At 40.6% G+C, this 14,007-nt stretch overlaps 1 protein-coding gene across 1 annotated transcript in view; it reads right to left on the bottom strand.

Moving 5' to 3' along the window:
• Positions 1-9,385: 9,385 nt before the first annotated feature.
• The window catches only part of PAH (phenylalanine hydroxylase), a 52,802-nt gene continuing 48,180 nt past the window's right edge, over positions 9,386-14,007 (bottom strand). The window contains exons 10-13 of the mRNA XM_006084069.3: positions 13,901-13,996; positions 13,232-13,365; positions 11,157-11,272; positions 9,386-10,056 (exon numbers count right to left, since the gene is read on the bottom strand). Of these exons, the coding sequence (XP_006084131.1) occupies positions 10,013-10,056; positions 11,157-11,272; positions 13,232-13,365; positions 13,901-13,996 (390 nt within the window). The 3' untranslated portion in view covers positions 9,386-10,012. The remainder of the gene's footprint in view (positions 10,057-11,156; positions 11,273-13,231; positions 13,366-13,900; positions 13,997-14,007) is intronic.

Below are 14,007 nucleotides of genomic sequence, written 5' to 3'. Positions count from 1 at the left end.
CCTCAGGTGAGGATTAACAACAACAACAACAAAACACTAAAAAATAAAAAGGGATGACATTTGTCATCACATTATGGAAGTATTTCACACAATGTACTCTATTAACCGCTGGTCTTCTATGTCAACCGGAAAACCAAAAGAGCTCCAAAGCCAAATATATTTGGGGAACACTGACTATTAAAATCCCCCCTTGGAGTCTCACGTGGCAAAACATTACAGTGGAATGAATGGTCAAATATGCAAGTTCTGTGCCTGCAGGGCCTAATTTTGAAACTGAGCTCTGTGCCTGTTTCTTCATCCGTGAGCTGGAGAATAGTAACAGGCCTACCTCATGGGGTTTTTGTGAAGATTAACTTGTAGGTAATACACTCAGCACAGGCCCGGGCACAGTGTGAGCATACCCTAATGTAGATTTTGTGTCATGAAAGCATATTACAGATTCTGAGAAGTCCTGCGAGAAGGACACTTTTAACTTGGCTTAAGCCTGAGTTCCCCAAACTTATTTGAATGTGGAATTCTTTCTTCAAGTATAATATTTTAGTATTAATATTTATGGAGTCAACCATTTGGGAAACACTACTCCCAAAGCTTATGTTTGAAAGTCCCAAGCTTGAAAATCCAGTTGTTTCCATTGAGGTGCTTCTGTAGGTAAGGATCTGCTGCCCCCAGGTGGACAGAAGGGTCTTGATCACAAACCTAGAATCTAAGAGCCAAGCTCTCCACAGGTGTAGTTGAGTGTGTGGAGGGGGGAAGTGGGAGGAAAACAGGGAACGTCTGTAATACTGTCAGCAATAAAAACTAAACTTAAAAAAAGAGTAACTAAACATATTAGCCTAACATGCTCATGTGAGCGCGAGAAAGCAACTCACAAATAAGGTCAAGGCCATTATTTCTTTTATTTTAAGGCCAATGGTTGTCTTCTTTACCCAAAAATACCAGAAAGACACAGCAACTTTTATTAAATTTCCTTAATTTAAACCTCTCTTAATTTAATGTGGAACAAAAATTCCATGGCTGTTGTCTTAATAAACCTTGTGAGAAATTATTTTAGATTACTGTGATAGCCCATTATTGTACAAGTAAAAATCTTATTTAAATACAAAAAAGAGTAAGTGAACAAACAAATATTTTTTCTGTTAAGATGTGTTTCTTTTTTTGGGGGGGTGGGGAGTGGGTAAAGTTTTCTTTTCATTTTTTTAGTTTTTATTTTTCAGTTACAGTTTACATGCAATATTGTTTTGTATTAGCATTATTTACACTAGCCAAGATATAAAAGCAACCCAAGTGCCCATCAAAAAATTATTGGATAAAGAAAATGTTGTACATACCTACAATGAATTTGTCTCAGCCATAAACAGAATAAAATCTTACCATCTGTAACAACATGGATGGATCTAGAGTATATTATGTTAATATGCTTTAAAATGATTTGCAGAAGAGCTCTATTAAAATACTAAGTATAAAATAGATACTACCAGGGAGAGTGAGCAGCAAGAACTAAGGCTCTGCACTATTCCCATGAAAAGACAGACTTTTCACTTTATATGCCTTGATGAGACCACTGCTCAGCAGACACACCACCACCTGCTGGACAATTCAGGTCTGGAGTATAGATGTCTGTGCTGGCTTTAGGCTGGGGCAGTGTTTCTGGATCCAGAACTTTCCTTGGAAAGAGAATGATCTCCCCATGGAAATTTTTTTTTTATCCTGCAAAATGAGCTAGCAGGTATTGTTGTTTTGGGGAAAGAAAGGCCAAATCTGCATTAATGCTCTTCTGAGGACTCACTCTCATTGTGTTCAGCAGTAGGAGGTGATTAGCAGTGGAGAGCTATTCACATTTCATATCTAAGATGTTAATGTGAGTTGATTTATAACCACTAAGAACCTGCTTCTTACCTGCCACCGGGCAGGGCAGCAAAGTCATTGTGATCCCCTTTCCCTACCTCTCCCCTCACCTCCCTCCTCCCCGCCCCCCCGCCCCCCGCCAGTGCCCCAGTGGGGACATTGGGCCAACATGAGTGTTTCCTGAACGTCTGTATTCTAAATCTGTGTTTTCAGAGAGAAAAATAAATTAGTTAATGAGGATCCATCCCTGGGACATGGCCCCATTTGTTCAGCAAGGATTTTGTTTTCTCTTTCTCCAAGAGAAGCAGTTACGTCAGCCCCAACACTGAGGAGTGTCGTTAAGGACAGGCAGCATGGCCCAGTTGACCAAACATGAGCCCTGGAGCCAGAGAGACCCAGTTTGAACCCTAACTCAGTCAGATATTAGCTGGAATATCTTAGGAAAGTTATTCATCATTTATGGGCCAAAGGATCCCCATCATTAAAGTGTGTGTGGGTGGGTATTTTCTATTTTCATCAGCAAAGCAAATAATCGGCTTGATTCTTATGGGGATTAAGTGAAAAGAAGCTGTAAAGTGCCTAACACGGTGCCTGGCTCACTCAATAAAGACTGGCTTTTATTGGTTGAACTAGTAGTAGTTTTCTACTTGTTAATGTCATTGTCTTTCATGTAGGGTGACTCCAAAGCATCTCACAGATCCATAGAATCAGAGCTGGAAGGGGCCAAAGGTCCAGCTCCTTGAACTTGCTCATCTCCTCATCCCCATGCCAAAGAGAACTCTACACAGCCAAGTGAGCAGAATGTAGGGAGACTTCCTGTTGGCTGAAAGTTAGACAAATAATAGTCCACATTTATTGAGAGTTCACTCTGTGCTGGGCACTATATTAAGACCTTTATAGGCATGAAGTTAATTCTAAGTTAATCTTCAACACAATCTATGTTGTAATTCCTATCATTGCCCCCATTTTACAGATCATGAAACTATTCATCAAAAGGGTTAAGTGACTTTCCCCAAATCACATAACCCACGAGTGGACTCAGAACTTGACCCCATCAGCCTGACCTCGGAGCCCCATTTCTAACCCTTCCATTGTGCTGCTCAATATCTGGTTGAAAGACACAGCAAAACAAAGCCACAGGCTCCACATGCCAGGATGGCTATTTGGATTGAACTGTTGAGTTAATCAGCAAAGCAAATGATCCGCTTGATTTCAGCATGCTGCATCCATCAGCGATGTAAGTATCTTACAAGCCAGAGATTCTCAACCCTGGTGGAATAGTAGAATTGCTTGGGAAGATTTTCAAAAGTACCCATGCCTAGACCTCACTGAACATTTTTTTAATTGCTATGGAGTGAAGTCTGGATGTAGAGGGTTTTTTTTGTTTTGTTTTGTTTTGTTTTGTTTTGTTTTAAAAAGAGCTCCCCCACGTAGTTTTAATGTGCAGCCAGTATGGAGAACCACAGGGGTAGATTCTCTCTGCTGTGGATGGTGCCACTTAGAGAGCTTCTTGAAGTCCTTTCAGGATTGCATTTGTTTATCTTGACATTTAGTTCAGAACTAATTAGCGATCCTCATCCATTAGGCAATAATACCTTGTGTAAACTCTGACTGAGGATACCACTTTGCATAGAAATATGAGACTTTCCAAGGAGAACATTTTTCTTAATTACTAAATGTAGTCAAGTTTTCTTTGGAAAATGGCAACATCCAAATCCTACTAATCATGTATTACAAAAAAAAAATTGCCTTGAAACATTGCAAGGCAGCCAACACAATTCAGTAAATTACACCACATAACCGGCTTAGGCCTCATTAGGCTGTTCTCTTTGGCTTTGTCGAGGGAACAGCCACTTCCCTTTGCAATCCCTCATGGGGATGGATTTCTTCACTTTTCCCTGAAAGATCTGGACACCCCCCTTTCCCTGAATCCCTCATCAAGTGGTGGCAGCTCAGCCTTGTGTTATCTTCTTGTGCAGCTCCCTTGAGGATGGATTGGATTTTACTTACAAATAAGAGATGTCTGCAACTTTAGATCATTTGAAAAAGAAACAGAACACTTGTCTTTTGAATGAGGATACGGGGAGTGCATCTTGTTAGGTACCTATCCAGCATTCCTTTCCTCTTTCCCACCAGGACACCATCTTGTTTAGATATCACTCCTCTCCCCTGGCGTGACACTATTTCATTTGCTTCACCAAATGAGGCGTGACACTCTTCATTTGCTTTCTTTTTCTGCACCCTGACCCAGGCCTGGGTGTCTGACCTGGGGCTGGGGGGATACCAATGGCATTAATGACTCCCTTCCTCTGTGGTTTTCAGCAAGTGGTAGAAAAGTATGGTGGCGGGGGCGGTATTTTGCTGGTTTCGTTCATTGCTAAATAGCTGCAGTTGCCAGTAGCTCTCTGGGAATGGACAGAGATCGTCTGGGGCAGCCCTCTCCCTCCGATGCTCTGTGCGCACCTTCTCAGAGAAGCTCCCCGGTCCTCACAGTGAGGATGGTAATAATGGTTCCTTGTTGTTTCTACCTCTGGCCTGCACAGTCCCTTGTTGAGTTACCCAAGCTCTGCCCACAACTTTATAGTCCCTTTAGTAAATTCTCTTCATGTGTTTAGGTTGTTTTTTTAATGTATATTTTTATTGATTTCAGGGGAAGGGAGAGAAAGATAGAACATCAATGATGAGAGAGAATCATTGATCAGCTGCCTCCTGCACACCCCACACTGGTGATCAAGCTCAAAACCCGGGCACGTGCCCTGACCCCGCAGACCTCCTGGTTCATAGGTCGAAACTCAACCCCTGAGCTACATTGGCCAGGCTATTTAACTAGTTTTAATATGTCATCTGCTTCTTGCTGAGACCCTAAGATAGCATGGGACTCACTCCCAAGTTTCAGGGACTAGATCTTTGTTGTTGTTGTTGTTGTTGTTAATCCTCACCTGAGGATATTTTTCCGTTGACTCTTTTTGTAGAGAGTGGAAGGGAAGGGAAGAGATAGAGAGAGAAACATTGATGTGAGACACATTGATTGGTTGCCTCCTGCATTTGCCCTGACCAGGGCCAGGGATTGAGGGATTGAGCCTGCAACCGAGGTACGTGCCTTTGACTGAGCCACTGAGCCAAATCTGCTAGGGCAGGGCCTTGATCTTGATTACTCTAAACTAGTCACAATATTGCATTTGCCAATAATCAGTTCAGACACTCAGGGTAAAGGCAATCTGCGTGGTATTTCCTTAAGCAATGTTTGTGATATAGAGATGGGCACTTGACTTAAGATGATCAATTAGATGGAAGAGATCTTAGTCTGTTTGGGCTGCCATAACATAATACCACAGATGGGGTGCCTTGTACACAACTGTGATGGAGGCTGGGAAGGTAAAGATCAAGGTATCAGCATGGTCAAGGTGAGGGTTTCAACATATGAATTTTGGGGGGACGTCAACATTCAGACTACAGCAAAAAGGCAACACCTGGCTTCAGCTCCTGCCAGTAGCCATCCTATGAGCATGAGGGAAGTCACTGTGAAGACAAAGACAGCACACTCTTAGGACACAGCCCAGAGTAATGGCACTGGAGCCATGATTCTGACATCTATGGACTTACTGTTATAGGCAATAATAAATCTCTTCATAGGTTAAGCTCTTTTTATTGAAATTTTTTGTGGGTTTTTTGGGGGGGGGGGGGGGGTAGTTTGCTGGTGAAAGCATCATAGCCAATATAGTTTTATCAGTATTTTTTGTTTGTGTAGCAGCCAGAGGGTTTAAAGCATTTCTAATGCTTTTAATGTTCTCAACAACAGTTATAGTTAAGGTAGTAGTAATAATAGCTATGTGTCAGACACTATTGAAAGCACTTTATTTGTAAATATTTAACTTGGTTAACCATCACAACAACTATTCAGTAGGTACTATTATTCCTATTATGTAAGTATCAGATGACAAACAGAAGGCACAGAGAAATAAAAAATATTAGCTGGTCCATAGCAGAGCTGGAATTTGAACCCAGAGCCTGTGTTCTTCAGCTCTATATTCTACTACACTGTGAATTGGGGAGGGCAGGTTTTATTTGCTCATGTTTCAGATGGGGCCACTATGGTTCAGCGAGCCAAAGAGCTAGTTCAGAGGGAACTCAGAACTCACATGAGATTTAGTGCTGTTTCCATCGTGGTGCATTTCCGTCCCAGTGAGCTTCTGATCCAGGGCCTTTCTAATAATTTATGGAACAATAATGCAAATGACAGCTCTCCACTTCTCCAAATTGTTCAAGTAAAACTGGAGCAATGTGTGAGAAGGGACTTCCTGTAGGGGCCACTAAATAAGTGCAGCCTATAGTACACACCTACTATCCAAACTTTTTTCATACACCTCCTATAAGAATTTTATAAAACTATACACCCCTCATATATTGTAAGTTACCATCTGAAAATTTTTATCATATGTTGCAAATAATTTAAGTTCTGGTGTATTAAAATATTGACATTTTAAATAAAACTGTAGCTCATTCTATAGGTTTCCAAAGAAGTCTGAATTTCAGTACAACTTGAGATTCACCATTATCCATTCAAAATATGTGAATGAGCACATACTATTATATTCTCAACTTACTGATGAAGGAACAGAAGCAGAAGGTGGTAAATAAATTGCTTGAGGCCATAAATTGCTTAAGGCCGTATATTCAGGGAACGGGAAACTCGGGATTCAATCCAACTTCAACTTCTTTGATTAATCACCATGTTCTGTTGTCTTCTTCATCAGAAAATTCTTCCAAGGACAAAGTTTTGAGGATTCTGTGGCCTTTCACTATTCCAAAAACTACCTTAAAATGAGACGAGGTTAGGGCGCCCAACTAATCCAGGGAAATGACAGAACTTCATCTCTATGCAGTTTTGATTCAGAAGAAACAGGAGAATACAACTATAGGCCTCTTTCTTCTGAGCGAATATGTATATCTCTGAGCTTTTGTTCTAAGGCATCAATAAACAGGCTGACACTGGACTTGGGAAGGTCATATTCATGTAAATTTCTACTTGGGACCAAGTACCCTTGGTCTTGGGAGCAGGTTTGGGTACCTGGCTCAAGGCAGGACTCCAGGCTCTTAACAAGACACCTGGGAGGATGGAGAGAGCAGAGCAAGAGGAGGCCTATCTGGGGAGCCACACTCCAGGTCATCTCCAGTGGAACTGGAGACCGTCCAGGGCCTGGAGGGGCAGAACTGGGGCGGGAGCTGTCCGTGGTTCTGGCTGAAGTCAACTCGTGGATATTTAAGGTCAAGAGCAGCCGGCCCATCTTCCCCTAAAGTGGATGGAGGAGTCTGAGGTTTTGGGGGGCAGGAGTTGGTTTTAATTAACCTGCTGGCTGAGAAGGAAATGGAAGAACCCCATTTCCATGCCCTCCAGAGCGTATGTCATTGCCTGGGCGAATCTGACAGTTTCTTTTCATGTTCCCCCTCAGTGTCACCTCCTGTTTTAGACTTAAAGACTTTAGCTATTTTGATGCCTCTCACCCTTCCCTCTGCCAGAATCTATTCCTCCTCCAGCTCCCTCCTCTGCCCCACCTCCAGATGTAGGTGGAAAAGCACCAGGTGAGGGCTTCGTAGGCACATGGCCATTTTAATCTTTACTCCTGGTAAATCCAGGACAGGCTAATACTGGGATTGGCTTAAAACCCACTGCCATGGCCTGTATGTCCAGGATATGGAGCTTTTAATTTCACCAAATAGAAACTGGATCTTTGGAATGCTGAGGTTTGAGTCTCTTAAATGGATCTTGTGTTTGTGGTTCCATCTGAGCAAATTCTGAGCCAGGACTGAAAAATGAAAGACTCTTCGTTTTAGTTCAGAGAGCCCCAGGGTGGAAGAGAAAAGGAGGTCCAGGAGTGGGATGGTGCATAGATGGAAACAAGGACCTGCTGAAACAAGGCACTGCCCCACAGCCCACGCGGTAAGCATGTTAATGAACCTGGTCCCATTAATGAACTGGCAAGGAAATAGCTGGTCAAATAAATATTTGTTGTTTTACTGAGCATTCAAGAAAGTGCAATAAACTGCATTGTTAAGCATTGTATATTAGTTGATTCTTACTTCTACAGTTAATGACTAATTTTGGTGACATTTATTTGACAATCCTTTAATGAGTGGTGATAGAGCATTACTCTTAAAAGAACAGGATGCTTTCTTATCACGTCCATATCAGAGGGACTAATTTGTCCTGCTTGGTTTTTCAAGAATTATTTCTAAGGTTGGCATTGGAATGCAATGCTCAGAGCAGGAAATGACATTGAAAATGGTATCAATGACTTATTTTATTTAAAAATATGTTTTTATTGATTTTAAAGAGAGGAAGGGAGAGAGGGAGAGACAAAGAGAAATACCTATGTGACAGAGAAACATTGATTGGTTGCTTCTTGCATGCACCCCGACCGGGAATCAAACCTATATCCTGGGCATGTGCCCTGACTGGGAATACAACTGGTGACCTTTTGGTGCCTAGAGTGATGCTCAACCAACTGAGCCACACCAGCCAGCATAATGACCTTTATTTTAAAAATTGGTCTCGACTTCCTGCCCCTAGAAAGACAAAAAGTTTGACCACTTGGGCAGGAAAGTCTTAAAGTTGGGCAGGAAAGCGAAGTCATGTTTTCTTGTGTTGAACCCTCAGTAAAACAACATGTCTGGAGAATGATGATGTTTAAATCAATTTCCTTTATGTTAACTATTTCATAAAATGAACACAACACAATATTTCCAGATGAAAAAAAAATGTCATTAGCAGCAGAGTGTTGACTTTTTGGAGCTTGTGATTTAAAACCAGTAATGCTACAGCTCTAGAAGGAAAAGGAAGCTTCAAAATGGTGTGCAACTGTCAGAAATGGGGGCAGAGGAATGAAGGTCTACTGCCTTCTGCTTCAAAGAAGAAATTTCCATTTCAATCTCCAAAGTTATGTTTTTCAAGATACAGGTTTAGCTTCATGTTGATGAACATGTCATTATTTTATTGCTTACAACATTAATTTGCATGTTTATATAGATTTGGACTGTGTTGAAAGGTTTAAATTCTGTGGTGTGAGAATTATTTCAAAGCACAGTTTTTAAGGCATTATAAACCTCCCCACTCTTCCTCAGATATCTAGTGTTCAAGTAAAATGTACAATCAACAAAAGTCTAAGTCTGTTGACTATCCATCCAGATATGACATAGATTATCACAATGAGCCCCTGCAATGGATTGGAAATCAGATTCTTTGACCATTGTTTCATGTCACAAGATTATCCAGCTAATATATTTCTAAGGCAGTGAGAGAAATGTTTCATTCCAAGAAACACTTGAAAATGCCAAATTTTGTAACCACTAAATATTTTTATCATAATTAAAAATTTTCATTTTCTCTTTAATAATGTATTTCCTTATTCATTCAATGACTATTTACTGAATATCTACCAGCTAGGCTTTTAGTTATCATCTAATAAATCTTAAGTGTCTTCAAAATATCTCCCAAAACAAACTTTGCAATGATTGGAAGATGATGCTGCAAGTTGTAGGAGTCAGGTGGAGAGTTGTATTATCTTCCACAGCAGTATTTATGGTTACAATAAAACATACAGAAATGTTTTGATATTATACTATGAATTTTAATGTTTCTAACCATTTTAATAGGGTTCTGAATTAAAGAAAATCTTCATAGGCAGTACAATAAAGCAGTTATTAGAATCATAGTTCAATGAAATAGAAGATGACTTTTGTAGGCTAAGATTTATATTAAACCCCAAAGTTCAATTCTAATCACAGGCTTGTGTTTTACATTGAGTGATACATACTCCTTTAGGAATTCTCTATGGTAAATATGAAGCTTGAATGAAGCAGGTCACAGATTAATTAACTTTGATGAAAAGTGACATTATTCATTTTAACTCAGTTGAGAGTATGCGATTATCATCTCAAAATCAAAAGATGACCCCAAAAGATCCACCATTATGCTTTGGGGTATGTATTAATAGGCTGTCATTTCAGATTATTTAGACTTATTTGTTGCTCCTTCACCTTGCTCAAAAAAGTGATTTAAGGCTGTCATTTCTAACTAAGGTTTGATTTTCAGACTTTCTCAGATAAAATAAAAGAAGTAGGATTTCTATCAACAGATTCTCAGTTGACAGACCCGGTTCTGTCCATGGCTTCACTTTATTTTCTGGAGGGCACTGCAAAGGATTCCAACTTCACCTAGAAAAAAAATAGATGAGCCACTCATATCATGAATACACACCCTTCAAGTGTCCACAATGTGTAAAGTATGGGGAAATCATCGGATGTACCCCAACCCTCAAGGAGCTCACAGTGATAGAATCTGGGCAATCATGGCTTAGGTCAGTGGTTCTCAACCTTCCTAATGCCACAACCCTTTAATACAGTTCCTCATGTTGTGGTGACCCCCAATTTCATTGTTACAAATTGAACATAATTAAAGCATAGTGATTAATCACAAAAACAATATGTAATTATATATGTGTTTTCTGATGGTCTTAGGCGACCCCTGTGAAAGAGTCGTTCGACCCCCAAAAGGGTCACGACCCACAGGTTGAGAACCACTGGCTTAGGTAGTTTCAAGTTTTAGGAAATGAGAGAGCTATTAATATAATTGGCTTCCTCTTTCCATAGACTGCTTCTCAGGAGAGGAGTTAACAGTTTTCTCCCCCGGGGAAAATCACCAGCTCTTCTGTTTCTCTTTTACATGACCATCCATTGATGCTTGCAAGAAGCTAAGCCATTGAACCTAAAAGCGTGGTTCATACAAACCTCCTGTGTCAGAATCACCTGGGACCTTATTACAAATACAAACTCCCAATCCTCATCACATATTTTGTGAATGTAGTCTAGGGCTATGACCCATGACTATTCATTTTTAACTATCACCCCAAGTGATTCTGATGCACACTAGGTTTGAGAATGCACAGTCTAAGTAGATAACTCAGCCTAGACCACTGGACTAAGAAGGTCTGATGGAGCCACTCTTATTCATGCCATGTTCTTACCAAGCTCTGAGATGCGTGGCAATCAGTGCAAGGAGGGGAATACAGCTCTCAAGAGTTGAAGAAAACACTACATTATGAGTAAAATTTAGCATGGCTCCAGTGCCTCCCCTGTACCAAGAACTATGTTAAGTTCTTACTGTTTTATAGTCTTCATAATTCTCATTCCTATTTTAATCTTCATAAGAACATGGCAAGAAATTTAATAAATTTCTTACTGTTTCTATCATGAAGATAAGAAAACACAACTCTCGATTTCTGGGAAAGAAAGTGGCCTCAAGGTATGTTACTTACTGTTGATGGAGTCAGCCAAAATCTTAAGTTGCTGGGTATTGTCCAAGACCTCAATCCTTTGGGTGTATGGGTCATAACGAACTGAGAAGGGCCGTGGGATTGTAGCAGCAAAGTTCCTGAAATCAAAACCATAGATCTGAGTGAAGGGCACCATTTGGGGAAAAGGTAATTCTGAAAGATTTTTCAATGGCCTTTCACTTGGCTATTAGTAACACAGAAAACACTAGAACAGAGGGTTTAGATGCCAGGCTGAGAAGTGTGATGGAGTTTTAGTGAGGTCCTCTTGGGGACCCTTTGCTGTTTGTGTTTCTATGTGACTATATAAACACATGTATGCACATATTTATTTGGTCACCTACTTCCAAAAAGGACAGAGGCAGCTTATAATAAAAGCCCAGGTTACAATAAGGCCAAAATTCTAATGGATAAAATAAAATAAAATAAAATAAAATAAAATAAAATAAAATAAAAAGAGTAAATAGAGCCCTAACTGGTTTGGCTCAGTGGATAGAGCGTCGGCCTGTGGACTGAAGGGTCCCAGGTTTGATTCTGGTCAAGGGCATGTACCTTAGTTGTGAGCACATCCCCAGGAGGGGGTGTACAGGAGGCAGCTGATCAATGTTTTTCTCTCATCAATGTTTCTAATTCTCTACCCCTTTCCCTTCCTCTCTGTAAAAAAATCAATAAAATATATATTTTTTAAAAGAGTAAGTAGAATCCAGCTACAGAATGTTATAGAAGAAAGTAAGTCCTGAGATGGTTGGCAATCAGTGCAAGGAGGGAATACAGCTCTCAAGAGTTGAAGAAAACACTACATTATGAGTGAAATTTAGCATAGCTCCAGTGCCGCCCCTGTACCAAGAACTATGTTAAGTTCTTTTTTAAAAAAATTATTTATTTATTTTTATGTTTAATTTTTTTATTGATTAAGTTATTACATATGTGTCCTTATCCCCACATTAAGTTCTTACTGTTCTATAGTCTTTATAAATCTCACTCCTATTTTAATCTTCATAAGAACTCTAGTGGGAAGGTACTATTACTTTCCCCATTTTACAGATGAGAAAACTGAGGTTTGGAGCAGCTAAGTGTCTACCAAGGCCATCCTGGCAATATATTGTGAAGCTGGGAAGACGAAGGTAGTCTGACTCTTCAGTAGGCCTGTTTCTTCTTCATTACTCCTAGGTCTGGGAGGAATGCATGTTAACCAATTAATTAACAAGATATTCCAAAATGATTTATAAAATGCAAAGGTATCACAAATGCTATTTCTAAGTTGGCTTCTGGTGAAAGTAGAAGCTTCCATAATGAGAAGACAATTATAAGGGAGGCTAGTTTATCGAGTCTGGTGGAGCATAGTGGCTGGATATCCAAGTTCCAGAGTTGGAATTCCTGGGCTCACTCACATCCTGAGATTAGTGCATTTGCTAATTACTTGTTGAGTGCCTACTAAGTGTCATGCAATGTTCTAAGGGCTGGGGGAAGAGTAGAAAACAGAAATGATAAAATCTCTATCCTCATGGATCTTAAATCCTACAATATAGTAGACATTAATAAGTAGAAAACAGAAAAATAAGTCATAGAAGGGGTAAGTAGTGCTGGGGTAGGGCTGAGTAGTGATTTTAAATAAGTTGGTTAGAGAAAGATGCACAAAGAAGGTTAAATGTGGGTGAAGATTTGAAGATCAGGGAGTGATTTCTGCAGGTATCTAGGAGAATAACGTGAACATGGGTTATAAGATTTCAAGGACTGATTTGGTGGAGGGACTTCTGTGTCTACTCTGCACACAGAAGGGTTCAAATCTGTGGATTTGGTGGCTGTATTGAACAAGGATCAGGTGGCCAGGTAGTCTGCAGGGATTGGCACGTGAGGACAATAAGCTGCGAAACAGGGTCTCATGAAGGAACCCCTCCCAACAGAGGGTGGGAAGGGACAAGAGTAGGAGGCTCTGTCTGCTGCACACTATTGCTGTGGGCATTGGAGTCCACCTCCTGGCCAACCACCCACAGATCAGTGGCACCAGAGCAAGTAAGGAGGTCCCAAGAGCTGCTGACCTGCCTTAGTTGCCACCTCACCTTACTTTCTCTTTGGCATCATTAAAACTCTCAGCCACGTAATACAGGGGCTGGAACTCTGTGATTGTGTACTCCTGGATGGCTGTCTTCTCCAGGTCCAGTGGAAGGAGCATGGGCTTGTCCGACAAGCAGTACTGCAAACACCAAGTGGAAAATTTTCACAGTTAAATCAGGGCCAATGGTCCCTGCTGCATCCCACAGGCCATTTGTGCGCCTTCTCCCATCTCACTCAGATTCCTTCCACACCCCAGCCCAAAATTCAGTAAACTGAATTATTTTGCATCTGCTATATTCTACCCTTTATAGTTCATCTAAAACCTACAGTCAAGATAGAAAGAAGTAATGCACTGCAACCATTTTCAAATGAGGTGATCAACAGATGAGGGAGCCAATCACATTTGCTGGCACATGTTTTCATACATCTGTATGCACAGTCAAACCTTGGAATCAGGAGGCCCCTCTATCTTGGAGACCTGTGAACTTACAGTTCAATTAACACCCACACTCATGATCAGATCTTAACTGCTAAGGCAGCAATCTCTTAAGGTTAATCCCCTGGGTTGAATCACAAAATGAATGTAAATGGGGTTTCCATAGCACCAAGAAAAAAAAATGGTCAGCTGTTTCCACCATTATCAAATCTATTGTTAGTTCCTGTTAGAGTCATACCTGTAATTCACCGAAGGATGACAGGAGCCCAGCACCATATGCCTTTATGGAGTCTCCTTGTTTGCAGAGCCCAAACTCCACAGTAAACCAGTAAATCTGGAATGGAA

The sequence above is a fragment of the Myotis lucifugus genome, unplaced genomic scaffold (genome assembly GCF_000147115.1).
Source record: "Myotis lucifugus unplaced genomic scaffold, Myoluc2.0 scaffold_10, whole genome shotgun sequence".
NCBI lineage: Eukaryota > Metazoa > Chordata > Mammalia > Chiroptera > Vespertilionidae > Myotis > Myotis lucifugus.
Note: the sequence above shows the minus strand (reverse complement) of the source record. Positions and strands in the feature narration are given on the sequence as shown.